At 45.6% G+C, this 26455-nt stretch overlaps 1 protein-coding gene across 22 annotated transcripts in view; it reads left to right on the forward strand.

Moving 5' to 3' along the window:
• The window catches only part of CACNA1E (calcium voltage-gated channel subunit alpha1 E), a 581675-nt gene that overhangs the window by 263284 nt on the left and 291936 nt on the right, over window positions 1–26455 (forward strand). For 21 of the 22 annotated variants that reach the window (XM_073216846.1, XM_073216856.1, XM_073216857.1 and 18 more), the window contains one exon: window positions 25442–25707. In XM_073216846.1, coding sequence (XP_073072947.1) covers window positions 25442–25707 — 266 coding nt within the window. Of the gene's footprint in view, window positions 1–24157; window positions 24750–25441; window positions 25708–26455 lie in introns of those variants that run through there. The other variant, XM_073216863.1, reaches the window with a different exon arrangement.

A 26455-nucleotide genomic window follows, 5' to 3' on the forward strand; every position in this document is an offset into this window, starting at 1 on the left:
CTTGTGTCTAGTGAGCAGGTCAGTTCCAGTTCAGACCTCTTGCTTCCATCCTTGACCACACTTTGGACTCGTCTTTGGGGTAGACTGAGCTTGCTCATTCTGGCCTTGTCCTGAGTTGTGCACCCCGGGTCAGGCCCTTGAGGGAAGCACCCATGTTGAGTTGGTGCCGCCTCCTGGCAAGGGCCCAGGGAGCAGTGGTAGGCAGGGCCCATTGCAGGGGAGACTGAGAGAGCATGGGAGAGGCCTCAACAGGACGTGTGACTGGGTGGAGAGGGCGGCATCAGTACCTAAGTCTGGGAGTCTGGGGCCGGGGGTGGCCACCGTTGACTAAACTGTGGAGAGAGCCTATTTGGAGAAGGAAAAGAATTTGGTTTCAGAGTCGTTGAGCCCAGGAATGGAAAGGGAGGTGAAGAGAGGCTGGAGGAGAAGGACAAGGTCCCTCTGCAGTTGAGAAAGATTTGTGATTAAGGACTTGCGGAGGGAAAATGCAGCTTTGCTGCAGGTCCAAGCAAGCCTGGGGAAGGAAGAAACTGAGAAGAGCGTAGCCTTCTGTGCAGGCCGGAAATTCGTGCAGGAGGGGCTGGGCAGATGGGCAGCAGGCTGGGAGGCCCCTGGAAGACAGGATGAAAGAAACCCCTAATCTGGAGATCATTGACTTGGGTCTTGGTAGGAACGCATACTTTCTGGGCTAGAGGCATGTTTCCCTAGAGATGAGCAGCCTGTGGGGGAGGGAGGGGTGTGCTTGTTCTGTGAGCCTCTGGGTGCTGTGAGGTGTTCCCTCGGCACAAACCTCGGCCTCCTTTGCTTGGTGTCTTCACGCCTTTCCCTGCCCCCCACTCCTCCTCAGGGGAAAGAAGTCTGCTTCCAGAACTAAGTGGCTGCAGGGCACAGATTGGGTAGGAGCTGAGGGGGCCATCCTTCTGCAGGCCTTCCTTACGGGCAGCTGGAAACAGTGCATCTATTTGAGCTTATTTATGTGCCTGGAGTTGAGAGCCCGTGTTTTGCTTATTCAACTGGCTTCCCACGCCACCAGGAAGGTGCTAAGCAGCAGAAATGCATATTCACCCTCTCCCCTCTCCCTCTCACACAGCTCGCTCTCTGGTATTCTTCAACCCCAACGGGAGCTAATATTTACCTGCAGCATTAGCTGTGGGGCCGTGGGATGTGACAACTGGAGGTGGAGAAGACTTTTTTCTCCCTTCCTCCTCCACCTGTCTTTCCCTGGAAGTTTGAAAAGGGTAAAAATTGTAATTATAATCTTCATGACTGCCTGATTGAGATTTCAGAGATTGCTGGGAGGAGAGTCAGGGGGTCTCGTGGTAGCTTCTCTACTCAAAGGCAAGGAAGCAGATGTGTTTGGTGGGCAGGTGCCTTTGGGAAGATGCCCTAGAGACTGGGCCAGCCACTGGGCAGTCTGAGAAGGCGAGCACTGGTCCTTATGAATTAAGGACTCTAGATTTGGGAACTCGAGGGCATGGGCGACAGAGTCGCAGGCATTGCTGTGACTAGTCTCACTTGGTGCTGGCCAGCACAGACAGCCTCTACGAGGTGTCCTATGCCTAGATGTATACCTGGTCCCTACTCCCTGGGGATATGCAGAAAGGGCAGTTCCGGCCAAGCCCGCTGGCTGGTGCTGACTCAGCCTCACTATTCACCTGCTCACCTATCAGAAGTCATGTATGTATAGTAAGTTGAGCAAATGTCTAAGGACAGGAATAGGAGACATGTCTCAGCTCAACATGGTTTGTGAATGACAGAAAGATGAATAACTGGTGACGTTCTGAGACTTTGGTACATTCCCACCATGGGAAAAGTTTCCCAGGGATGCTGGAGGAAGGGAGACAGTGTAGGAATGAAAAAGGGAATCTCAAAGTTGGGAGTGGGTAGGGATGTCACGTGGATTCTGGGTGTGGTGCGGGTCCATCTGTGTCCGTGAGCTAGCTCCCTGTAGTGGGCCAGATGCCGTCCTCCACCGCCTTTGCCTGCCTTTTCAGCCGCTTACCAGAAAGCCTGTTTTCTGTTCTTCAGACTGCTCTTTTAAGCTGTGTGTCATGATTTTCTCTCGCCCCAAGTTGTCCTCTCATTGCCATAGTAGCTGGCGAGGGATCACCGGCTGGCTGGGGACGTCCTGCAGGCAGGGCATGGAGGCAGAAGGCGCAGCTGATCCTGGGCTGGTGCCTCTGGAACTCCCTGTGCTACAAGCCCCTTTGTTACCCCCATCCCTACCTCTCTACAGTTCCCACAATCCAAGCCCACCAAAAGGCAAAAGTTGGGGAGGAAGAATTAGTAACATTTTCCTTTTGTTCTGTCATTTCAGAAGCAGCCTAGGAATGCATGGACTGCCTCTCTTAGAGTAGAGCTATGGAAGGCCTGAGATGGGATGGCTGTTTGCGGGAAGAACTCCAAGGGAACATGGGCTGACTTGTCCCACCCACAACTAGGAAGAGAACTAGTAGAGATGGAGCTAGGATTTAGCCTGGGGAGTCACTGCTAAGAAATGAGCAAATCTGATGTGCTGTGGGCCCTTGGCATCTGTGAGCTAAGCAGCCCCAGCTGAGAATCTGGAAGCCCACAGATACAGAAGTTTCCATCTGACTCTTGACTTCACTTTTGAGGGTCCTGTGTTTTTAGTGCTTTGTATTCCCACGTTAGCCTTTCCATCTTTCACTTTGGTTTTCTGTCACACCTCGTGGATATTTTTCACAAGACACATTTTAAACCATTTATTTATCCATCCTTCCATCCATTTATTTATCTGTCCATCCATCCAGTCACCTGTGTATCCATCTATCTATCCATCCATCCATCTATTCAGCAAATATTCAAGACATAATTATTGAGTGTCTACTGCAACAATGTTCTTTTCCAACTATGAGGGTATGATAGGGAACAAGAGTGGCAGTCTCTGTTCTCAAGTGGTTTACATTCTTCTGATGCAGATTAACAACAAATAAATAATAAAATACCAGATGGTAAAATGTGGAAAATTAACATAGGGTGATGTCATAGAGAGTGTCTGGGTGGGTGGTCCAGAAAGGCCTCTGAGAAGGTAGCATATAAGCTCAGATTGGAGCACTGGGAAGTAGCCACTGTGGAAAGATGAGGGAAGAGCATTGCCAGTGCAGGGAACAGCTACTTCAATACCCTAAGGCAGAAACAAGCCTGTGTGTTTGAGAAATCCAAGGTCAGTATGAGTGGAATGAGTGAGGGAGAGGTGTGTAGGACACAGGTCAGAGGGTCATTGTGTCAGACCCCTTACATGGTCCACATCAGAGTCTCTTGGTTTCACCTGTCTCTGTGACCTTTGGCTGCTTGTTCCAGCCTAGCCACATTGCAGTGACTGACCACTCATGTTGGCATGTAAAATCTGATAGCCTCTCACCTTATGCTATGCACCCTGGAGCTCCCCTGTTGATACTGACCCATGAGATACTCAGGATTCTTTTGGAAAACTGCAAGTTGAAGTAGGAAACAAACTCATTGAGTGATGAACTTTGACCAATGGGAGATCCAGCAAGTTAATTCTTCTCTTTGCTCTGATGCCAAGACACAGTTACCTGGCTTTTTAGCAGAGACCAGCTTGATAATACAACCTCATATTGGCTGTCCCTCTTTCCCTGCCCTACTTCCCTTTTCCCTCACTCCTGCTTCCACGTGATTGCACCTAACCCCTGCCTCAAGCTCTGCTTTTTGGGGAAGCTGGGCTAAGACAGATAGGAAAGCATTAGCTGATACAGGGCTTTGAAGTGATGGTAAGGAATTCTATTCTGGGAATTAGGGGAGACAGTCAGGAGTACTGAACGGGGGAATGACAATCTGGTTTACTTTGTAAAAAGATGACTGATTGCAGTTAGGAAAATAGATTGAAGGGAGGCAGAAGCGGGAGCAGAATGAGCAGTGGGAAGTTATTACCATAGTTCATGTGAGAGATGAATGATAGCCCAACAAGAGTGGGTGGGAGCAGTGGTGGTCATGAGCATGTGTGTTGGTGACAAGGCCAGGCTGCACTTAGATGGGTGCTGGGTGGTGGGCCAGGCTGCATAGCAGCCTTTAGGTTTGGAATTAAAATATGTGGTTTCAGCCAGATGACAAATTATACCTCCCATGGCCCTTCTATGCTGAAATAGGCTTTCCCTTGGGGAACACTGCTCAGGAGAACTGAAACTTTACAGTAACTTCAGGGGAGCATTTTTCAAACTGCTCCTTGCTTAGGAGAAGGAGCTTGGGTTTCCCACTCTCAGTTGAATCAGAGTAGCCCTCTGCCTTCATCCGTTTTAATTTGTTTACACTTAGAGTAGTATTTCTTTTGCAGAAAGGGATCTATGGCTAAATTGTAAGGAAATGTTTCTTCCATTAATGAAAAATAATTTAGTTAATTTTTTTAGGCTGTCTTGGATTGATAATCTGAGTTTCACTGCCAGCTTGGCCAGTTCCTAGTTATGTGGCCTTGATCTAAGTTTCTCATCTGTAGTATGGAGATTAATAACACCAACTGCTTGGAGTTGTGAGAGCTAATGACTTAGGTATGTGAAGTGCCTGATATATGCTCTTTCTATCTCCTCACTATACCCATAGTAATAAATCCTGTAAAGTTCAATGAGGTTGAATTGAGTTGGGTTCAGCCTTGGTCCTCATCTGACAGACCTTCCAGGGTTTAGCCTGGAGGGTTTGGAATTTGTACCATTAAGGGAGGTAATAGATCCTTAGAGGACATTCCCCTGGAGATATTCAGTAGGCTCAGTCCAGCTGTTTCTTTTGAGAGGCTCAGTGCAGCCTCTGTCCATGAATTACTCCAGTGGTGCCCCTGTGAAATAAAGTTTGAAATAAGGGTTGCTCAATCCACTTATAAATAGGTAAATAGGTAGAAGATTCAAATACTGCAAGCAGATGTACCTTTCCACTTTGCAGTCAAACTCGAAGGCATTTCCCCCTTGATGCTGTCTCCTTTACTCGCTCAACTCAAACTATTGCTGGCTCTTGCAGAATAAATCATCAATTGCTAATGGTGGCTGATGTGAACAATTCATGAACCTTAGATGCATCCTAGATATAATAATGTGGCTTTTTTGGGGAAATTTTGAAAGTATTTTATGTTAGAAGTTATGGAAAAGCACACAGCAGAAAACTAAAATCATCTACAATCCCATAATATATAATCACAAACACTGGATAAATACTCCTGTATACACTTGTATATACCCATGTACAATGTATTATGCTAACTGGCAACTCATTTAATGTGCACATATTGCTTTTGTAACCTGCTTTACTGACTGATAATATACTCTGAGGAATTTCCTATGTCATTAAATATTTTATCTAATGACTTATTTAATATATAATTTTTAATAATTATAAAATATTCCATATATGACTGTGTTATATATAATATGTTAAACAGTTCCTTATTGCTGTTTACTTGGATTGTATTTTTTTATATTTGGATTAACAGTCCAAAGGACAATTTTATAAACACATCTCTGTATACAAGTTCAATGATCTCATAAGGACAAATTCTTACAATTGGAGTTATTAGGGCACAGGCTACAAATATATTTATGACTCTTGAGAAGTACTGCCCAAGTTCCCTCCAGAGAGTTTATACGGATTACACCCCTGCCAGGAGTGGATGGGATTGCTCACATCTTTGCCAGCTCTGTATATTTTAATTAGTAAGAATATCTTCTGAACTTGTCTTAAACATGTATTTGAATTATGTTATATAGTATAGAAAACAATTAAGAAACATCCAGATACCCACCACTAAGATTAAATGGATCATAATATTTGCCATATTTGCTCTGTCTCCCATTTTAAAAATAAAATGTTACAAATGTATTTATGCACACATATCCCTTTCCCTCACTCCAGAAGTCACCACTCCTCTGAAATTGATATTTCATAACTATGTGCATTTTTGTAATTTTACTACATATGTATATTTTAAATAAAGTAAATAAAAATTTTTTGTGAGTTTTAAAGTTTTATATGACATATAGAATGTGTCCTTTTGTAGCAAAATGCCCATTTATTTTTAAGGTTTGCCAATGCTCTTACATACCTACTTAGTTCATTATTTCACTTTCTACATGGAAGTACATTGTGTGAATAAATCACAGGTTGTTAACTTCCTCCCATTCTGAGGGGAGTTGAATAGCTCCATTTCTCTTGCTATTAGGAGCAATTTTAAAATTACCATCCTTGTCCATGTGTGTTGAGATTTTCTGTAGGGTAGATGCCTAAAAGTGGAATTGCTGAGTGTTGGAATGCACATTTCCAACTTTTTATTTATTTATTTTTTATTAAGGTATTATAGATATATGATCTTATGAAGGTTTCACATGAGCAACATTGTGGTTACTATATTCACCCATATTGTCAAGTCCCCACCCCATTGCAGTCACTGTCGATCAGCATACTAAGATGCTGTTGAGCCACTACTTGTCTTCTCTGTGCTATACTGCCTTCCCTGAGGCCCCCCTACATTATGTGTGGTAATCATTATGCCCTTTAATCTCCTTCTCCCTCCCTCTCCATCCACCCTGCCCAACACCTTTCTTTTTGGTAACCGCTAGTCCCTTCTTGGAGTCTGTGAGTCGGTTGCTGTTTGGTTCCTTCAGTTTTCTTTGTTGTTATACTCCACAAATGAGTGAAATCATTTGGTACTTGTCTTTCTCCGCCTGGCTTATTTCACTGAGCATAGTACCCTCTAGCTCCATCCATGTTGTTGCAAATGGTAGGATTTGTTTTCTTCTTATGCCCATTTCCAGCTTTATTAGATCTTGCCACATGGCTTTCCAGATGACTGCCATCTCCACTCTACTGCATGGAGAGCTCTCATTTCTGTATGTCTTCCACAACACTTGAGATGAATGGAATTACTAAAATTTGAGCACTGATGGTTGTAAAGTAAAATCCAGTTATTGCATGAATTGTATTTTCCCTGATTACTATGAAAAGCAAACATCTAACATGTTGATCGGCCGTTTGGATTCCTTATGTGAATTGTAGGTTCATATCCTTTTCCCATATTACTTTCAGGTAGCTTGTGTTTCTTGTTATGATTTATGAGAGTTTTTATATAGATTATCTACGTTGTAAATATCTTGACCCTCACATGGCTTGTCTTTTTTACTTTGTTTATGGTGCTTTTTGTCATACAGAGTTACTCATTTTAATGTGGTAAAATTTATCTGCTTTTACTTTATGATGTGTTCATTTTGTCTTGTTTAAAAACTCCTTCCACATATAGAGATAAAAAAAAGTCGTTTGTATTGTTTTAAGCTAAAATTTTTAGTTTTGCTGATCACATTTGGCTCCTTTAATCTATCTGGAATTAACTTTGTGTACAGTGCGAGGTGAGCTCTAATTTTATCTTTTCTTTCTCCTATGATTAGTCCTTTGTTCCAACATCATTTACTGACTAGTCAATTCATTTCCACTCTTTCTGGGCATCTTGTTTTATTCCACTGGTCTAATGATATATACCCTTTACCCATACTTTAGTTGTATAGAAGTGCAGCTTTGATATTTTAGGGCAAATTCTCCCCATACCTCTGCCAAATTGTTTTAGATATTCATCTTATTTATCCATATGACTTTTAGGAGCAGCTTGTCACATTTCATTAAAAAATGGGATTTTGATTGGAACTGGATTTATAGACTTATTTGGTAGGAGGATTGTGATCTTTAAGCTATTTAGTTTTTCCATCCCTGAATAGGATGTATTTCTTCCTTTGCTTAGGTCCTCCTTAAAGTCCATCAAGAAAGTTTAAAATTTTTCCTTACATCTTTCATTGAACATCAGTTATTAGATTTGTTTTTAGGTGCCTGACAGTTCTGATGCTATTGTGTATCTTTTTATCATTGTATTTCCTGATTCTTCATGGCAGTTGTATCAGAATTTGCATTTTTGTATACTTAGTTCATATCCAGTATTCCTGTAGAACTCTTTTATTACTTTGAGTATTTTTTTGGTAGGGTCTCTTTTATTTTGTACATAGCATCAACTGTGAATAATGACAGCTTCTTTTCCCCTTTGAAATCCATATGCTTTTCTTTCTCTTTCTTTGCTTCTTATGTTAACTAGTACTTCAGTCACAACATTAAATTGATACAGTTTTAGTGGGTGTTCTAGTCATATGCCTCACTTCAAAGATATGGTCAACATCAACTCTGTACTCCTTCTGAATAACACCTAGCTTCTGATCATCCTTGCCACCTTATACGGCAGTGTTATCTAGTGACACAGCTCTAGCTCATGTGTATGTTTGTGTGTGTGTGTGTGTTTTCACAAATCTCTCATCTTTATTTTAGATTTGTCCTCATATTAACCATTATCCTTTGCTCATCATGCCATTTTCCTTCATGTCTTTCTTTTCTTCCATTTAAATCTCCTTCTTGAGGAATATTGTATAGTTCTTATTTCACCTGAACTTGAGTGCTAAGCTCATCTTTACTTTTATGAGAAAGCCTCAATTTCAAGTAATACGTTAGCTGAGTACTTTTAACACTTAAAGATATTATTCCATTATTTTCTGGTCTCTGTTATTATAGCTGGTAATCTGATTGTTGTTTTCTCATAGGAAATCTGTCTTTTAGGATGCTTTGAAGATTTTCTCTTCATAATTTTATTGTATCATTTGATGTTTCACTAGAATGTGTATAGATTGCACTAATTTTTATTTACCCTGCTTAGAACTCACTGAATTTCTTGACTCTGAGGATTTATATCCTTCATTAATGCTGGAAAATTTATCCTTTATCTCTCAATACTGTCTCTCTTCTCTCTTCCTAGGACTCCAGTTAGATCTATTTTGGATCTTTTTATTCTGTCTTCCCTGTCTCTTAACGTTCATCAGGTTTTCCATCTCATTATCTCTCCGTGCTGTATACTGCGGTGTTTCTTCACAGTGTTTACATGTTCACCAGTGCCCTCCTTAGTTGTATCTCACCTAATAGTTAACTTATTACTGCCTTTAATTTCAGTGGTTACATTTTCCTGACAAGAAATTATATTTGCCACTTAAAATTTTTTCTCCTACTGCTTTCTTTCTTTATACATATTTCCTATTATTTCAAGCTCTATTGTTCTAATTCTCTTGTTTATTATCTCAGCTAACTTTCCCTCATAGTGGAGTGTTTTCCTTGTGTTTTTAGAAAGTTTTGAATGTAAGCTCATGTCTAGTGATGCTTGTCTCTCTTAGGGAACTGAGAGTAGCCTCAAATGGTTTTCTTATGTTCTTTTACTTGACCCAGGAAAATTACTAGGAATAATTTTTGCATTTATTTTTTGACTTAAGGGCTCCTGAGCCCTTTAGAACATATCGAGGGAATTCAGTTTATAAATATATGTAACCTACGATCTTGGGTTTTGATTTCTCAGGGTTTTACTTTTTCTCATTCACTTACAAATAGGAGCTTTCTCCTTATCTCCTTTTGTTGTAGAGTTGAATGGGCACCAAAACCCATCTGTTAAGTCCTCTTGGGTTACCAAGACTGATCACTGTCCATGAAACAGCTGCTGTTTTAGTTCACATACTTTGTCTTGTAGTTTTCAATGCCTCCTAGGAATTTCCTTTTATATTTTGCAAGGTCAGCAATACATATCTGAAAATATATTCCTGTACTTTATCTAGTTTTCTAGAAGTTTGCAGCAGGAGATTTTTCTCAATCTTCCATCTTGCTAGTACTGATTTTTGACTGGCTTTTACTGAGAGAATAGGAAAGCAAAACACATTTCCTGGTGGATACACAGTCCTCTAAGACTTATAAGTGTGATGTTCCTAATGGAGAGGTTACTCAGGGTGCTGGACTGAGTGTAAGGAAGGATTTGAGGAAGGAAGTGGGGGAGAAACAGCAGTGCGTTAATGGGTAATTACTTTCTGCCCCCTTAGATGGTACGTGAGTGCTTAGCTAATGGCAGGTCACTTAGAAAAGTGATCATTGATAAGTCCTTACCAATAGCTCCTAAAAATATCTTGCCTGAAGTGATTGAGCTTTTTTAGGAAATGCAAGGTCAGAATCCGGAAACAGGGAGATGGTTCTCAAGTTCTAGTGACAAATTCTAGAAGCAAAGAGGGACCACCATGGGTACTGATGAAAGGAGAAGTTGAAGGACTCAAGTTTTTCTCTAGCTGTAAAAATTAGAGCTTGGGGGGCAAGGAGAAGGAGAAGCAGGGTGTGTGTGTGTGTGTGTGTGTGTGTGTGTGTGTGTGTGTGTGTGAAGGATTGAGTTGAAAACACGAGTGCAAGAGTTTTCACTGAAAACAAAGCTACTTTGATGGGGGAAAACCTACTCTTGATGGGGCCTTGGGACCACACTTCTTAGTATTCAGATTAGAAGGAGAAGAACTTGTCTGAGATGCAGTTGCTAAGCCTTAGGCAGATGTGGTTGGATCGTGATCACTTATCTTTTTTTAGCCTTAGTTCTCCCTTCAGGCTCTGTGAAACACATGTCTCTTTTATATTAAGGTGTGGAACCCTTGTGAGGCTTTTAGAAAACTGGGGGTCCAGTTCAATTCACTTCAGCTCCTAAAGACTGTGTCTTACCAGACGTGAGGGGAGGGAGTGGGAGGTGGTGTGTACTGGGTCAAGGGCCTTCCACTGGGAGTTATGGCATTCCTGGTAAGGATGCTGGTGAACTGTATGATCTGGAGCAACTTGGTGAACTGTTCAACACCAGTAGTCTCAACCAGGAGAAGGTTTGCCCCATAAAGGGACATTTGGCAACCTGGAAATGTTTTTGATTTTCACAACTTGAGGGTGCGTCTGGCATCTAGTGGCTAAAGGCCAAGGATGCTAGTGAACATCTCACGATGCACAGGACAGTCCCACATGACAAAGAATTATCTGACTCAGAATATCAACGGTGCTGAGGTGGAGAAGCCCTGCTCTGTGTGTCTTTTCTGTAAAATGGAGGGTTAGAAGAGGAGGCTGACGTATGTGTGGCTAGATTAAGGAAGCTTCTGTATCCAAATTACCCTCTATCTAACAAAGACCACATCTGCTCACACCACATCCGTAGACACATGAATCAAGAGAAATAAATTAAAAATATCCCTCCCTTTTCTACCAAAGAACAAAACCTTGTACTCATAGTGCTGGAGCTTTGCAGGTTCACAGCGATCACTGTGTTTGTATTCACACACTGGGTCACTCATCTTGTCATAGGTTTGTGAGTTGCACTTATACCCTTGAGAGGAGGGTTGAGGACCATCTGCTTAAGCTGAACTGATTGTCTCCAGAACAGGTTTGTCACTTCTAGCTTTTCAAGTTGAGAGCAAACGTAAATGTCAACCAATCCAAGTGCATATTTTAAGGAGCAGGTCTGAACAAAATGCCCCCCACCCCAACCCCTTCCACCGATGCTACCAGCAATATCTCAACCTTCCTGACATGGCACAGATTCTAAGAAATGCACATTCTGTTTGTGTCCACTTGGCTTTGCATAGAATTACCATTTGTTTATTCATGCATTTCATTCATTTGTTAGTTCAGTAAACTTGTATATTCAGTACCACAATGCATAGGCATTAGTTACATGGGCAAAGTAACGATGTACAAGTCAAGACCCTGGCAGTGCAGTGGAGGAGCAGAGCTCCATACACCCCAGAATCTGAGGCAGGGGACATGAAGTGCCAGAGATTCTCAGTGGAGAGAGAGATCATGCTTGTTGTATGATCACAGAGTGCTTCATAGAGGAGGTATTGTATGACCTGGGCTTTTAAGTCTTTTTAGCAAGTGGATGTGGAAGAAGGGGAATGAAGGGGGAAAGAACGTGAGAAGTGACTCACAGGCAGACTGTTTCCAGATGATTTGTGGATTGGTGATCAATGTTGCTTCACTGGGGCAGCAGTTAATTGCTGCAAAGCAGTAGGAGGTATTGCTGGGACCTTCGGGGGGAGGGGGACATTTTGTTCAGTCCTGGTCCTTAAAATAAGAACTTAGATGGGATGACATTTAAATTATAAAATCTCATAACTCCATTGTTAGATAATAGGTAGAGACTAGAAAACTCATTTATTCATTCAATAAATTTGTTTAATGACTTTTTACCAGACACTGTACCATGCACAGGGGATACAACATTGAACAAACTCTTGACTTTTGTTGCACTGAAGTGGGGGGATAGGGTGAGAGCTGGGCTATGCAATATGCTGTGCTGTTGTGGTAGAACCTAGAAAAGGAAGAGGGCTAGGAGGCTTTTCCCATCTTCTGAGGAGGTGGCGTAAAGTTCTAAACTTGATGCACAGTGGTGCAAATGAAAGACAAAGGAGACTATGAAAATAGGTAGAGAACAAAGGGCCAGGACTTGGGGAATGGTGGGTGTAGGAGGTGGGCAGGAGGAAGAACCAGAGATGCATGCAGAGTTGTATCCCTGAGCTGGGGGAGTCTCTAAACAGATCTGGGAAGGAGCTGGTTTGGAGGGAAAGATGCTGAGTCTGTTCCTAAACCAGCTGATTGATTCATAGTGCTGTCAGGTTATCCATGTGGAGGAGCCCATTTGAGCAGTTGTGAATGTGGCACCACACTTTAAAAAGAGCGTGGCCAAGCATAAAGATTTGGGAGTGTTCCAGCTATTAGCTTGAGTCAAAGCCATCTGGATGGCTGAGATCATCAGGAGAGAGTGTACACATAGAGAAGGTAAGAAACAGGCTCAGAGGTGGAGGAGAAAAGGGGAAGAGCAAGGTGAAGGGGCAGTCGGGGAGGAGGGGGAGGATAGCGGGCTGGTTGTGCTCCTGAGCGGGAAGCAGCCAGGCAGGCAAGCCCATTCCTACTGAGGCCCGGATGCCGCAGAAAGCGAGCCACCCTGATAGCCTCCAGGCAAACAGGCTCTGGCTTTAAAAATCCCTTGGATGTATTTAGCTGTAAAGTGTTGAGCCACCTGATCATTTTGTCACTTCTGGGTGCCTCAGCCAGAGGGTGAGGAGGGAGAGAAGGAGGCTCCCAGTGAGTCATCCCCCCTGTGTTAGTAGTTTTGGCTAAACAGTTTGCTGTGAGAGAAAGCTGCTTGATTGATTTCATAATAGGCTCTTGGAGTATAGAGGCTGCAGCCTTGGCTCTGAGAGGTATCCCACCAAGGACATGTGGACACTGCCTGGTCGATGTGTCTGTGCCATCCTTGATGGTTGAGTGGCCGTGTGGGGATTTGTAGCTCATGCAAAGTCTGCAGATTCTAGGTAAAGGGACTTTTCCTCTCTCTCTGCTTTTGGCTCTGGAAGAGGCTCTGTGCCCATGTTTGGCCCTTACTGAATCTGGAGAGACGCTAAGGTTGGGCTCCTGCACCCATTCCTGTCTAGCCAGAGGTTCAGGCCACACTTGCTCCTTCAGCTTGTCTCTTGCAGTGAGTGTAGTGGTGAAATGTAACCTCTGGCATCAGGCTCCAGGAGCTAAGTGTAGCTCTGCCACTTACTGGCTTTGTGATCTTTGTTTAGGGACTTGGTTACTCTGATCTTAGTTGCCCCCTCTGAAAGATGGTTGAAGTGAAACATACCCACTTAATGGGATTCTTGTGCAGATCAAACGAGGTAACACATACGAAGTGTGTAGTTAGCCCTTCCACAAATGCTACTGCTTTCAAACTTTTTCTTTCATTCTCCTCCTTCACTCTTGTTGTTGAAGTGTTTTCAGAACTTCTTTTCCTCCCCTCCAATGTTTTCTACCTAGAAAAAAGGTGTAATTAATTTGAAGAAAATTATAACCTAATGCCCTTTGAGCCAGCTCCTGTCTGGCTCCCTAGGCAAATGGAGGACCTCTGAGTGCTTTGATTATTCTGGTAAAATTCCCTTTTGGAAACAGGAAGCTGCCTTTTAACACCAGCTACAGTGCCTGGTGTCTTCCCCTGCAAATATCCCACCCTCAGTGGGGTGGCACTCTAAGTGTACAAAGCATTTTCATACACATCATCTCAACAATCTCAACATTGGGAGTTGGGTCCTTCACCCCAGTGAGCTGGTGTCTGTCTTCAGTTTTTAGGTGTGTGTGTGTGTGAGTGTGAGTGTGTGTGTGTATCTGTGTGTGTGCGTGTGTGAGTGTATGTGTGCATGTATGAGTGTGTGTGTGTCTGTGTGTGTGCGTGTGTGTGTGTCTGTGTCTGTGTGTGCGTGTGAGTGTGCGTGTGTGAGTGTGTGCATGTGTGTGTTAGTGTGTGTGCATGTGAGTGTGTGTGTCTGTGTGTGTGAGTGTGTGTCTGTGTGTGAGTGTGTGCATGTGTGTGTGAGTGTGTGCATGTGTGTGTGTGTCTGTGTGTGAGTGTGTGTGTCTGTGTGTGAGTGTGTGTGTCTGTGTGTCTGTGTGTGTGAGTGTGTGTGCATGTGTGTGTGTGTATGTGCTTACTTGAAGGATTGCTTCCTTTAACACAAAGAGCTAGAGTTTCAAGGCAGGTGGGGTGTGGGTTAAACACTGTTCTAAATGGCAGGCCTGCTGTTTGTGGGAAGGGAAAGTGGCCTAAAAGTTTAAAAATAACCTGAACATTAAAGACTCCTGTGAATTCTACAGCCCAGAGCACTGTGAGTCTGTGGGTGTCTTACCTGCTGGAGTGCCGGCAGGAAAACAACAAGTTGAGAGGCAGGAGGATTTAAATTTGCCAAATCCTATAGTGGCATGCGTTGGCAGCAGAGGTATTCATAAAAAAAAAATAATTGAAGCCATACCTAATGATCAGGATCGATATTCCTGAATGGTAGGAATATTGTTGCCCTCTGCTTTGCTGAATGTGGAGCACCAGCTACCGTTCTGACCTGCACTGCAGGAGACCATCCTTGCTGGTGTGGAACGCTATCTCCCCGCCCTTGCCTCCTTCCCTCACTTACTCCCAGGGTTTGACTGACAGCTTTTCCAGATGGCTGCCTGAGACTGGCCCACCAGGGAGCCCAGGGTTTGGGGCATTTTGGGTAGATTTGGCCATTCATTGGAAAACAAGTAAATATGTGTAAAACCATGCTCATTGTGAGCAAATTGTGTGCAATCATAAATCCCTTGGATTTTGAGAAGTTTGGAAGAGTTGAAGCAGTGTTTGAAGCAGGACTCCATGCTCCTTGGTGTGGCTCATGCTGTTCTGAGAGCCTGCAACACAGGCCTGCAGCCATGGTGGGTCAGGCTAATTGCACCAGCCTGTACTGGAACATAATGCACTTGAGAATCCCCTGCCACAGTCGGTCTGTCAGGAGGCTCCTGAGATTCAGAGGGCAGGCATTATTACTGTCAGTTTTGCAGACGGGACAGTAAACCCAACCAGTACTGAGGTGCAAGTCTCCTGTCTTATCTCACTTTCTAATGACTTACTTATTCTGAGGCCCCTCAGCACCTGCTATAGTGTCTGGATATTTTCTTGCCTCTTGGGCTTTAGGATCATCACAAAATAAAGTGACTAGTGGGTTTTGGAGTCAAACAGACCTAGGTTGACTGCTGTGTCATTTACCACCTCTCTGACCTTAAGGGAAATGCTTTAATCTCTTTTAGCCTTGTTTTGCTTATCTGTAAAATGGAGATTGCAATAGTACCTACTGTCGGTTCCTCCCGGAGGAGATACGATGGGATATCGAAGATCTGAAAGGACCAGCCAGGGGACTCGAGGCTTAACAGCGCAAGAGTAATGCCGAAAAGGCACTTCTCATTCACTGAGCAAATGAACTTAAAATGAACTTTAAACATCATTATCTGGCCTTGAGTCTAGCCCAAGGACACAATGCTTCTCAAGGATACTGAAACCATGTGAAGGTGGCCCCGAGCCGTGGGAAATGTTTTGGTTCTCATCATTCTGTTTTTGATCACACATCAAGAGTTGTGGGAAAAACAATCAAGTCATATGTATTTGTACATTTGATTTCTATATTACTTGATTTATGTATTAATCCCATTAGTCCCACATCTACCATATAGGATTATTATAAGAAATAAGGACAGTAAAGGGTTTAGCACAGTGGCTTGCACATAATTAGTTAATACCTGTTATCATTAACCCAGTTGTCCATACTCTTCTTGTAATTATTTTTAACTGGTTTGATGCATGTTCATTTTTCTCTTTTTTTTTGTCCTAGAATTTGAAATTTGAAATTATGACTTACTGGAGAATAGAGATTATTTTAGCAAAGGAAAATAGTATAATAAGAACTTTTGGGTTATTATATTAATACTAGACCACTTTATACCTGACAGAATGTTTTTGAAGAACATGACTGAGTGATGGAGAAATCATGTGAAAAAAAACATGTCTCTAAGGGAAAGGGCTGTAGTGGGAGCGTGTCTCTGTGTGTCAAGGGGCTGGCCTATTAAGAGTCTTTAGGAATATTTCAGAAATTCCCTTTCTTGATTGAGAATGACACTGCCACCTTTCCCAATTTTAAATGGCACAGTAGGAATATTTAGAACTCTTTAAAAGAACTTAAAATTCTCCACTGTATTGTATGAAGCCTGTCTGAAAGCTCCCAACAGCATAGGAAGATTATTTTTATATGTTTGTACACTTGGCAGAACTTGAGATCAGATCAGAATCGAGCGTGTGCATTTGCATATAGGCAAAGCGTGTGCCTCTTTCCCATGTAATTTTCACAAGGGAAAAGGGTATAATAATATTTACCTTTTTTGTAGAGCAAAGAGATAGAACCAATTAAGACTATAGTTCATTTTTTTTTCCTGAATATTTTCATTCTTGTCTGTTTCATATGTTGTGGAACGGGATCTGAATTATTCTTTATGTGGTAGCCAGAAGGTCTCTTTTTAATAACCGATTCCTCAAATCCTATTTCAACCATATTTTTAAAGAGCAGGAGATATTCCTCATAAGAGAGCGAATGCTATGATTCAACGATTGATTAAATGAGGATGAGGCCGATGCTATGCCAGGGAAGCTCCCCCTGAGTTAGTCACCTGATTTCCTACAAGAGACGGAAGCTCATTTTCTTGATATAAAGGAGAGGGACGCTCAGCCTCGAAAGAACAGCTGGACACACCTGACCAAGTGCAGCCTCAGAGTCGGAGCCAGAGTGTGTTGGGGAAGGGCAGCCCCTCAGACAGGGACCAGCCACCTGGTTGGTGCCAAAATTCCTTCTCACCAAAAAGATTGATGGGGGCTCAGTCATCATCTGTTGACTGTATATTTAGTAAAGGCCTGCTATGGGGATAGTATAATGTGGGCATTGTAGGTAATAAAATGAAGCTTCTCTCCTCTTGAGAAGCTTAAACCACAGTGGAGGAGGAGACAAGGCACACATTATTGAAAAATAGGAATGGCCTGGTGACGATAGACCCATGACAACAATGGCAGTGGGTAAACAAGGTATGATATGAATAATACAGAAGTTCATGAATTTACAGGAGGTGGAGATCAGAGAGAGTTGGAGAGGTTAGGGAAGGCTTCATGGAGGAGGCAGAATCGAACTGAACCACACCTTGAAGAATACCTCTGAGTTGGAGAAGCAGAAAAAGTGGAAGAGGGCTTTGGGTTAGTCTGAAGCCGGTGCTGTGAGCAAGAGTTTTGAGGTAGTAGTGGGCATGACATGTAACTATGTTAGTACCGTGGTACATGGGAGAGGGCGTTGGAAAGGTAGGTTGAATTCAGAATCTCTTGAATTATCCGGTGAAGGAGTCTGGCTGTGTTTTAGGCGGCAAGGAACCACCGAAGTGAAGTGATTGACAGGGAGAATGATGTCACCTGGGTAGAAACTGTAATTTTTGAAGGGGGAGCTTCCTTTGAAGGCATGACAGTGAATTTGCTTCTGAATGCATTGCGTTTGAGCTGATGAAGGACAGTCCCTATGGAGATAGCCATTACTTAGTTGGACATTTGGGTCTGGAAATGAGGTAAAAGGGCAGGGTTTCAGAGTAGATGTGGAAGGGGAGGGGATACTGGAACCTGTGAGTTAGGCTGTGGCCCAAAGGGAGGCAAGTCAGAAAAGATGCAGGGGCTGCAGACAGACCCTTGGGTGCTCGCACTGTGAGGCGAGAAAAAGAAGCAGAGAGTGAGAAACTGGGAGGTGTGGCAGTTGGGGCACCAAGAGGGGGAACTGTGAGACAGAGGGGAGTCAGGGTGCCAGATGCTACAGAGTGGTCAAGGAAAAAGAGAGGAAAATCAGGAGCATGGGAGGTCAGTGGTGGGGGGGTGTCTTGGTGCGATTTCTGGGGAGTGGAAGGGACAGAGCCAGCACATGGCCCGCCCAGGCACACATTTCAAAACTGGCCTTAAGTCCATATCATATGGGAATGCCTTATTCACTCTGATTATTTTATACCAGGTGGGTGTAAGCAGCTGCTCAGTGTAGGAGAGAGTGGGAGAGAAAGGGTGTGGTGATGGACAGGTGGTGGCTTACTCTGCTGATGATTCCAACCCAAAGAGGCCCGTCAGAGGCAAGACTGGGGAGTGTGGTGGAATTGAGTTCTCTCCTCTGGGACTTCAGGGTTCCTCTAGGCTCTGTTTCAGCCATGAGCTGCTCTTAACAATATTGGGCTGCTGTCTTCAAGAGTGAAATGTGGGGAGTGGATCAAGACCAGCAAGTTCAGGTTACAGCCCGAGGCACCACCTCCTTTGCTCCAGCACCTGACACGCTGCCCGACACGCTGCCCGACACGTGGAAGGTGCTCGTTTTATGTCTGCTGAATGAATGAATCAGCCTGAGCCCACCCAGGCTGAGCAAGCCTTGCAGTGTGGGGGTTGTATTTTGTTTTCTGAGTCAAGAGGCCAAGGAGGCAGATGGAGGGGTGTGCTTCTGTCGGCTGTTCTCACCCATAGACACTGCTGCATCCTCCACTTACTCCCATCAGTCGGAGGTGGAGCTCTGCAGCGTTGTCCTGCGGTACTTTGCCTTGGCTGGAAGCAAGGCTGGATCCCAGGGCGGGAGTTGAGGTGCATGTGATGGAGCAGGGGTCCTTTCCCATCTAGGGCTAAATACTGAAGCTCCAAACTGGCTTTCCCAGGAAGGGTTAATGTCTATTGGTTAAATATGTTTGACTCTTGTCCGGGCTGAAAAGTGGCCTTACCTTATGGTGAAGAAAGGATTGAAGTGATAAAACTAGAATTTTTATGATACTAGATACACTGAAAGCAAATAAAAATGCTGTCCAAAAATGCTATCCATGCACCCAGTTCCATGCATCTTGCCTACCCTCCACAGCCCAGGCACTCATGTTCCACGCTGCTGTTCCACGCTGCTGTTCCACGCTGCTCCTTCTCTTCTCCAGTACCATCTCTTTAAGAGGGATCTCAGGGATTCTGCCTTTTTCCTGCCTGCCTCCAGCCAGAGGGGATCGTCTCCCCTCGTGGTTCTCCCGCAGTGCTCTTTGCGCTGCACACTACCTTCTGCCTTGGACGAGAGCCCTTCCTGAGACGCTCTTTTCTTCTCGTCTTAAACCGTAAGCCCTAGAGGCTGCGACTTGTCTAATTTATCCTTGAGTCTCAGAATCCCTGAGAACAATGCCTGGCACATTAAAAGGGTTTAGTGAGTATGTGTTAAGTGGGTTTATGAACTAATCAGTAAGTAAACAAACCCGTCTCTCCCAGCTCCCAAGGTCTTTGGGTTCTTTACTCTTAATACTTTTCTTTTCCCCACTTGTCTTTCTGACCAAGTCTCAAGTGCTTATCCTTTCCTGCCCCTCTGTCTACCCGACACCCACAGAAGCCATCCCTGGGCTGCACTTCTGCAGTCAGCTTTGAGAAACACAAAGCTGCCAGATATGTGCTATTTGCTGTGTGTCACTCTGGCCACAGCTGAAATGTATTTAACATGGATATGGTGCTTATTGTGTGGTGGGCACTGTTCTAAAAGCTTTGCAGATACTAACTCAATCTTCGTAGCAGCTCTGTGGGACAGCTCATGCAGTCTTAGAAATGGAACACTCTGGGACACTCTCAGGCTCAAGGGCATGCCTCAACTCACCAAGGTCCAAGATCATCATGCCTCTGACCAGGCTCTTAGGAAAATATTATTTGGCATATCCAGTAGGTTAATAGAGGCCACACACTGTAAGCAATCCTGACTTTATTATCAGGAGATTCAGCTCTGCTCTTTCCTAGCTCTGCACTTGGACAAATCCCTCACCCTCTGGGCCTCAGACAGTAGAATGTGCCTCACAGTCTTGCAGTGAAGATGCAGTGAGATCACATGACCACGGTTGGCACCCAGGCAATATTGAGTTGTCATAAATGAATGGTTTAAAAAACATTTTTAAGCAAAATTTGCACCTCTATAGTTAGCTGATGGAGTGTTAGAGCTGTGGTGTTTCACAGGCATAGGTTTGAGAAATGCTGGTTCTAGGGATGGACATTACATAAGCATGTGAAGTTCTGTTTTCACCCAAGTGAGGGATGTTAGGCATTGTGGAAGCCAGCAGACTCCCAAGATGTCTGCATTGCCATAATGCTCCTCTGCTCTGCTGTGAACTTGCACATGGTCTCCTGCCAACTTTTTTCTTAAGAACTCACTCCCAAATCCTTTCTGCATTATGTTCCTTAGAGCGTTGCTTTGCATAAGAGTCTATTTCTTGGAAAAGCTCAACAGGGGAAAAATAGAACAAAGGGGGCTATGATAGCTTAAGTGTAAGCTATCTGAGTCTACTGGCAGGGTAGGGGGAGCTGAGGGAGTGCGCTGGTGGGAGAGGCACATGCTTTTTGGATGAGGCTAGGTTTGCAGACTCCTCAGCAATGGGTTAAAATCTCATACAAAGATGGCTCAAGGCCTGACAAGTATAAGAGCTTTGTGAATGAGGGGAGTAGGCTAAGTGCTTCTCCTTCTTTGCCACGCATGTATGTCCATCTTAGTACCAACTCCCATGGTCTGCCTGGTCCAGGGTGGTGTGGCCAGCTTGTTCCTTTGCTTTTGAATAGGGAGCTGGAGGGACCCTCTACCGGTTGCCTTTCCTCTTGCTTGTACTTTAGATGGTGTCCTGGGGTACAGGGGCTGCAGAGTGAAGGCTTTGACATTGAACTGTGTGCAAAGGATTAATAATCCAAGAAAGCTTTTCACTTGGGTGTCTAGTCTGCAGGTCACTGCTTGCAGAAAAACATGTAGAACGTTTGGCTGCATCCCAGTAAGCTGTGCGTTGTGTGTATGTGTTTACCTTGTGCCCAGTGTGTGGGGCTGCACTTGCCTAGGTCTGAGAGAGAGTAGTTGTCTTGTAGTGAAATCTGGAGCTTTGACCTCAACAAAGGCCCTTAGGGGAGTAGAGGACTGGTGGCAAGAGGTCACCTTAGGGATGTCTAGGCCTTGAAGTGTGGTACCTGTGCTCATGGCGATGTGCTCACAAGCACCAGTAGATGGTGCTCTGATAACAGGAAAATGCTGCTACTGTCCCTCCTGGGCTGGAAAGGGATTTTTCAGAAACCTGTGTGCAATCAAAGTAAGACCAATTGCTGATTTTATACGTTTCCATTTGTGGGTCTTTAAGAGGACAGTGGAACTAGGGACACTGGAGGCAGAATGCTCCCAAGTTCCCTTATGAAGACCATTACAGCAATGACCAGATTTTGTTTTTTTCTAAGGATCCTGGGGGATCTTGAGGGCAATAGATGTGCTCCCAGCTGAGTGCCTTCCCAGCAAGGTCCCAGGAGCCTTTGGCTACTGTTCAAATTCAGTCTGAGGCTGGTATGCACAGCATTCCAGCAGGCTTACATGATTGTATAGTTCCTTCTTTTGACAATGAATGATTAGAACTACACTATTATTGCCCATAGCCTGGTACTAGATAGAGCCGTAAAGTGGAAGTCAGAAGATCTGTTAGAAGTCCAAAATCTGCTTCTGATCAGATATGGGCAAACTACTTAACGTTTCTGAAATCTGCTGATTTCAGAAACTTCTGAGTCTCTGAAATTCTGCTGATTTGGGGTCATAATACATGAGTTACTAGGCTGACCACAGAGGTTTGGAGTGAGGTTTATATAAAATGATAACTGATAAACACATATTATTCAACCCTTAAAATTGTAGCCTCTGAGGGCTGAGAGGTTGGGGCCATGGGAGAGCATGAAAGAAATTTGTAGATATCAAAGGCCTCAAGGGCTGTGACAGCTAGGTGGGGGGAATATGAGAGTGTACCTTCTCTCCCAGCACTATTGCCCTTAGGCCAAGTCCATTCCCAAAGCTATTCATGCTATCATGCTGCATCCTCCAACAATTCCCAGTTTCTAACTCCCCTACAGAGGCGCTCACAAAAGTATATTCTACATTATTTCAAACCCATGTGTTTGTGATCTCTCTCAGAAAGCAGGTAGGTAAGCCTCAACTCCGGGGAGTCCTTACATTTCCATTTATCATCTCCTATCTTGGGGATTCTAGATCTAAAGAATTGCAGCAACCATAGAGAGCCCAGGACATTTTAGAGAGAGGAAAGGGAACTAGTACTACATCTCTGCTGAGTGGGTGATATTGAAGACACAAGCCAAGTGTTCCTGATCTTCTAGGAACCTCTTCTAGAGGTAAAAGTTTGGTGAGCTCTGCTTTTCCTGAGCAGTAGCAAATAGGCATGCCACCCTCCAGCCTGTGAAGACCAAGACATGAACGAAGGAAAGGGGTGAAGTTCTAGTATGAGAATCAGGTCCCTCAAGCATTCTAGTCAGTAAGGCCATAGAATCTAACTTAATGCAGGAAGAGGGTACATTATTTTTGAAATGATCTGTTTTGTTCATTACTGTACCTTGGTACCTAAAACAGTGCTTGGTACTCAAATATATTTGTCAAAGGAGTGATTTGAATGAATTTTGTGCTATGGATTATGGTCCTGCCTGAGAGCATGGATCTGATCATGATTTCTGAAAGCCCTTTCTAATCCTATATAATTTACAAGGTTACTGAGCCACTTGTGACTGGTTCTAAATGACTAACAGGCTGGTGGGACTCAACGTTCATAGCACCACTTTCACTTCTGACTTGGTATTCAGACAGAAAAGGACCCTCCAGTTAAAGTAGATAGAAGGACAGAGTCGGACATAATGTGAAATCAAAATACTAGTTAGACTCACCTTGAATAGTAATTTCAAGGCCTGAGATGGACTTTCCTGAATCAAAAGGTCATCAGGCTATCCCCAAGGGCAGCAATGCCAGCTGGCAGGGTGGGTCGTGCTGAGACCATTCCTTTGGTTTTCTGGTACCCAGAGAATTGCCCTCCACACGTACACATACATCCTCACACTGTAGACCTATGTCAGTACTCACATGGCCTTGCACATGCAGACTATATACCAGTAGGAACACACATGCCTCTCACTCAGATAGCACCTTCCTTTTCTCCCCAGCTAGGCTCACACACAGAGACGCTGCCTTTAACACTCATGAAGCCACCCTCACTCACGACTTCCAACCTCTGGGCTTGGTCAGACTCTTGCTTTCCTCAGCCCCCTACCCCCTTCTGTTCCATTGCTCAGGTGGGGAGGATTTGGATGGGGGACTCTGTGCTGAGGCCAAGACAGCAAAAAGCAGAGGAAGCTGTGCCCCAGCTGGTGTGGACATGGAAGTGGGTGACTGGTGCGTGGTCACCCCTGGGGAAGGGCTTGGTTGCTAAACCTAGGGAATTCTTTCGGGGGATTGGAGTCCGCCTTTCCCACTATTGCAGTTTAGATACTAGTTCTGTTTTTTTCATTAATGGGGTGGGTTTGATGAAGTCAGTGAAGCAGATGTGGATAAAGCATAGGGGTGGGAGGATCCCTCTGATTAAGATCTTGAGAACAGTAGTTTTCAAGGTCCCCCATCTAGAGCCACAGTATCTGGGCCACACTTCCAGAAATGGACGCGCAAGGCTCTGCTAGAGCCCAACCTAAGAGGCTGCTTGGACTGCCCCCTTTGGAGAGGGATGACGGAAGTTCCCCTGGGAGCAGGCATCAAATACTAGAGTCGGAGCCCCCAGAAGTCCTAGCGTCCGTCTTGAGGCCTCTAGGCTGCTAAGTGGGGAGATAGGTAGAGGGTGCTGCCTTCTCTGCGGAAATTCCTGGGCAGCGTTCGCGCAGCCTGGGAAGTGTGGAGGAGCGGCTTCGCGGCTCTGGGGCGCCAAAGCTTCCACTCCGCTCCGGCGGTGGTGGCGGGGCCCGGCCCGCACCCGGCCCGCACCCGGCCCAGCGCCGGGCGCCTCTGGGGGCGGAGACGGCTGGCGCGGACGAGTGCGCGTGCGTGTGCGCCCCCGCGGCCTCGGCTCTCTTGCGGAGACTCCGCCGCGCCGCCAGCTGCGCCCGCTTCTCTTCTCCATGCTTTACGTGGGGAAAGGCGACTCTTCCCCGGACCTTGGCAGAGGTGGTCCGCTCCCCTAAGGCTAAATCAATCAATACACCAAACCAGCAGCGCACCCAGGAACCTCCCGCGGCGCCGGGCCGGGGGCCTTCCGGCTCCATCCCCGCCCCTGTCCCCGGCGGCCTCGCCCCCGCCTCTTCGGGCAGCCGGTGCGCTCCACGCCGAGCCTCTGCGCTCCGCTAGCTGGCTCCCCCCGCCCCTCCTACGCGGCTTCTCAAATGCTTCCTGGAGGGAGGCTGCCAGGGTGGAGGAGGAAGACCAGTCGTTAGAGGGGAAGTTCGCTGCTCGGACAAGTCCCGGGGCAGGCCACCGCTAGGCTCGGCTGCAACCTGTTCCTCCCTCGCCCCAGCGCCCGGCCGCCCGCCCGCTCCCGCCCTCTTCCCGGCGCAGCCGCGGATCGCTGTTGCATGCTGATCCCGGGAGGCGGCGGCGGCAGCGGCGAGCGCTCTGGGATGATGCTGGCACTCGGGCTTCGCTGCTCCCTGGATGCTGCTCAACTTCTATCCCAAGCGCAGGAGCTCTGAAGTCATTGGCCCCTCTCTGGTTGGATCGACTTATTATTTTGATATTTTGGGCGTTGCGGTTTACGCAGGAACCTCAACACCGCTCTTCCCCCCTCCTTCTCTCTCTCAACCTTTGGATGCGTCTGTGCTGGCAGATTTAAAGACCCAAGTCTTGGCTGTGGAATTTCTTAGATGGACTTGCTGGGGCTGGTGTTCTATCGCATGTCACCATAGCCCTTCCTTGTCTTTTTTTTTTTTTAAGTTCTTTTGTTTTCACCCATCCCCTCCCCCAATAAATCATCAAACTGTTACCTAGCGAGCCGATGCCTGCCTCTCTCCCAGAACTGGGGTGGTCCGTCTGCCAGAAGAGGAGCTATGTTGGAAGCGCAGCCTACTCCACCCCTCTCCTCTCCAGTCCCTGAATGCCACCACACACTGGCATTTTGAAAAAAAAAAATTGCCTCTGAAATTGAGCACCCCCAAGCCCTCCCCCCTTTTTTCCTCCTTGAGGAATGGAGCTCCGCAGAGGTTGTGTTTAGACTCAACAGTTCCGAGCGGCGGGGTTGCGGCTGCCGCCTCTCCGAAGAGCTCGCGAGGCTCCCCAGAGGCGGTGGTCCCAGTGCCCGTGTGGATGCGGCTCTGAGTCTCCGTGTGTCTTTCTGCTTGTTGCTGCTGCGTGCGGGTGTTCGGCCGCGATCACCTTTGTGTGTCTTCTGTCTGTTTAAACTTCAGGATGGCTCGCTTCGGGGAGGCGGTGGTCGGCAGGCCAGGGTCGGGCGATGGAGACTCGGACCAGAGCAGGAACCGGCAAGGGACCCCTGTGCCGGCCTCGGGGCCGGCGGCAGCCTACAAGCAGTCGAAAGCGCAGCGGGCGCGGACTATGGCTTTGTACAACCCGATTCCAGTCCGGCAGAACTGTTTCACCGTCAACAGATCTCTGTTCATCTTCGGAGAAGATAACATTGTCAGGAAATATGCCAAGAAGCTCATCGATTGGCCATATCCTTTCTTGCCCACCATCACTGCCCTCTCGCCCTTTGCATTGCTTCGGGTGAGGGGGGAAACCTAGCATGACATTTATCCCCTGTCCCCTTCCTGGTGCCAATTTGCCCCTTTGCTGAAGTGCACTCTTTACTTCAGTGCATCCAAGGGGCAGGCTTGGTGCCATAGAAATCAGTGGGCACTAGTGCGGTTCAAGGTAAGACTTTTTAGTTTTTGATTTTCCTAGGTGGAAATCTCTAGCATCTCTGGGTGCCTGGTGTTGTGGCGGTTTCTGCCCCGCTGGGCTTTGTCTGATTTTCAGGTTCCCCAGTCACTTCACACAGAATGGGTTGCCCCTAATCTCAGGGCTTTCTTTCATACTCAGTCCCCCTTCTCCTCCCTTGACTGGGGACATCCCCACTGGCTGGGAGACACCTGCATGATCTGCCTGTAGGAAAGTCAACGCTCCATGTGGGGATTTATCAGTTCAGAAGCTTCAGGAGTTCTGTGCCCAAACTCCTGTAGACAGATAGACAAATGGATAAATAAAATAGGCATTTGCTTAGGGCCCCAGCTAACTCTGGGGACTGAATTTAAGTTCCACTGAAAGTGGAGTGAATGAGTGTGTCAGGGGAGGCAATCTCTGATGACAGCCCGGATAGCTCAGGGTTGGAGTTCTCTTCTCAGCCAAGGAAAGGCAGCTCAACAGGGCCCATCCTTTCCTTAATCCTGGGTGGGTGGGGTACTCCTGCCTCTTAATGCTTA

This window comes from Manis javanica, chromosome 11 (genome assembly GCF_040802235.1).
Source record: "Manis javanica isolate MJ-LG chromosome 11, MJ_LKY, whole genome shotgun sequence".
In the NCBI taxonomy this organism is placed as follows: Eukaryota; Metazoa; Chordata; class Mammalia; order Pholidota; family Manidae; genus Manis; species Manis javanica.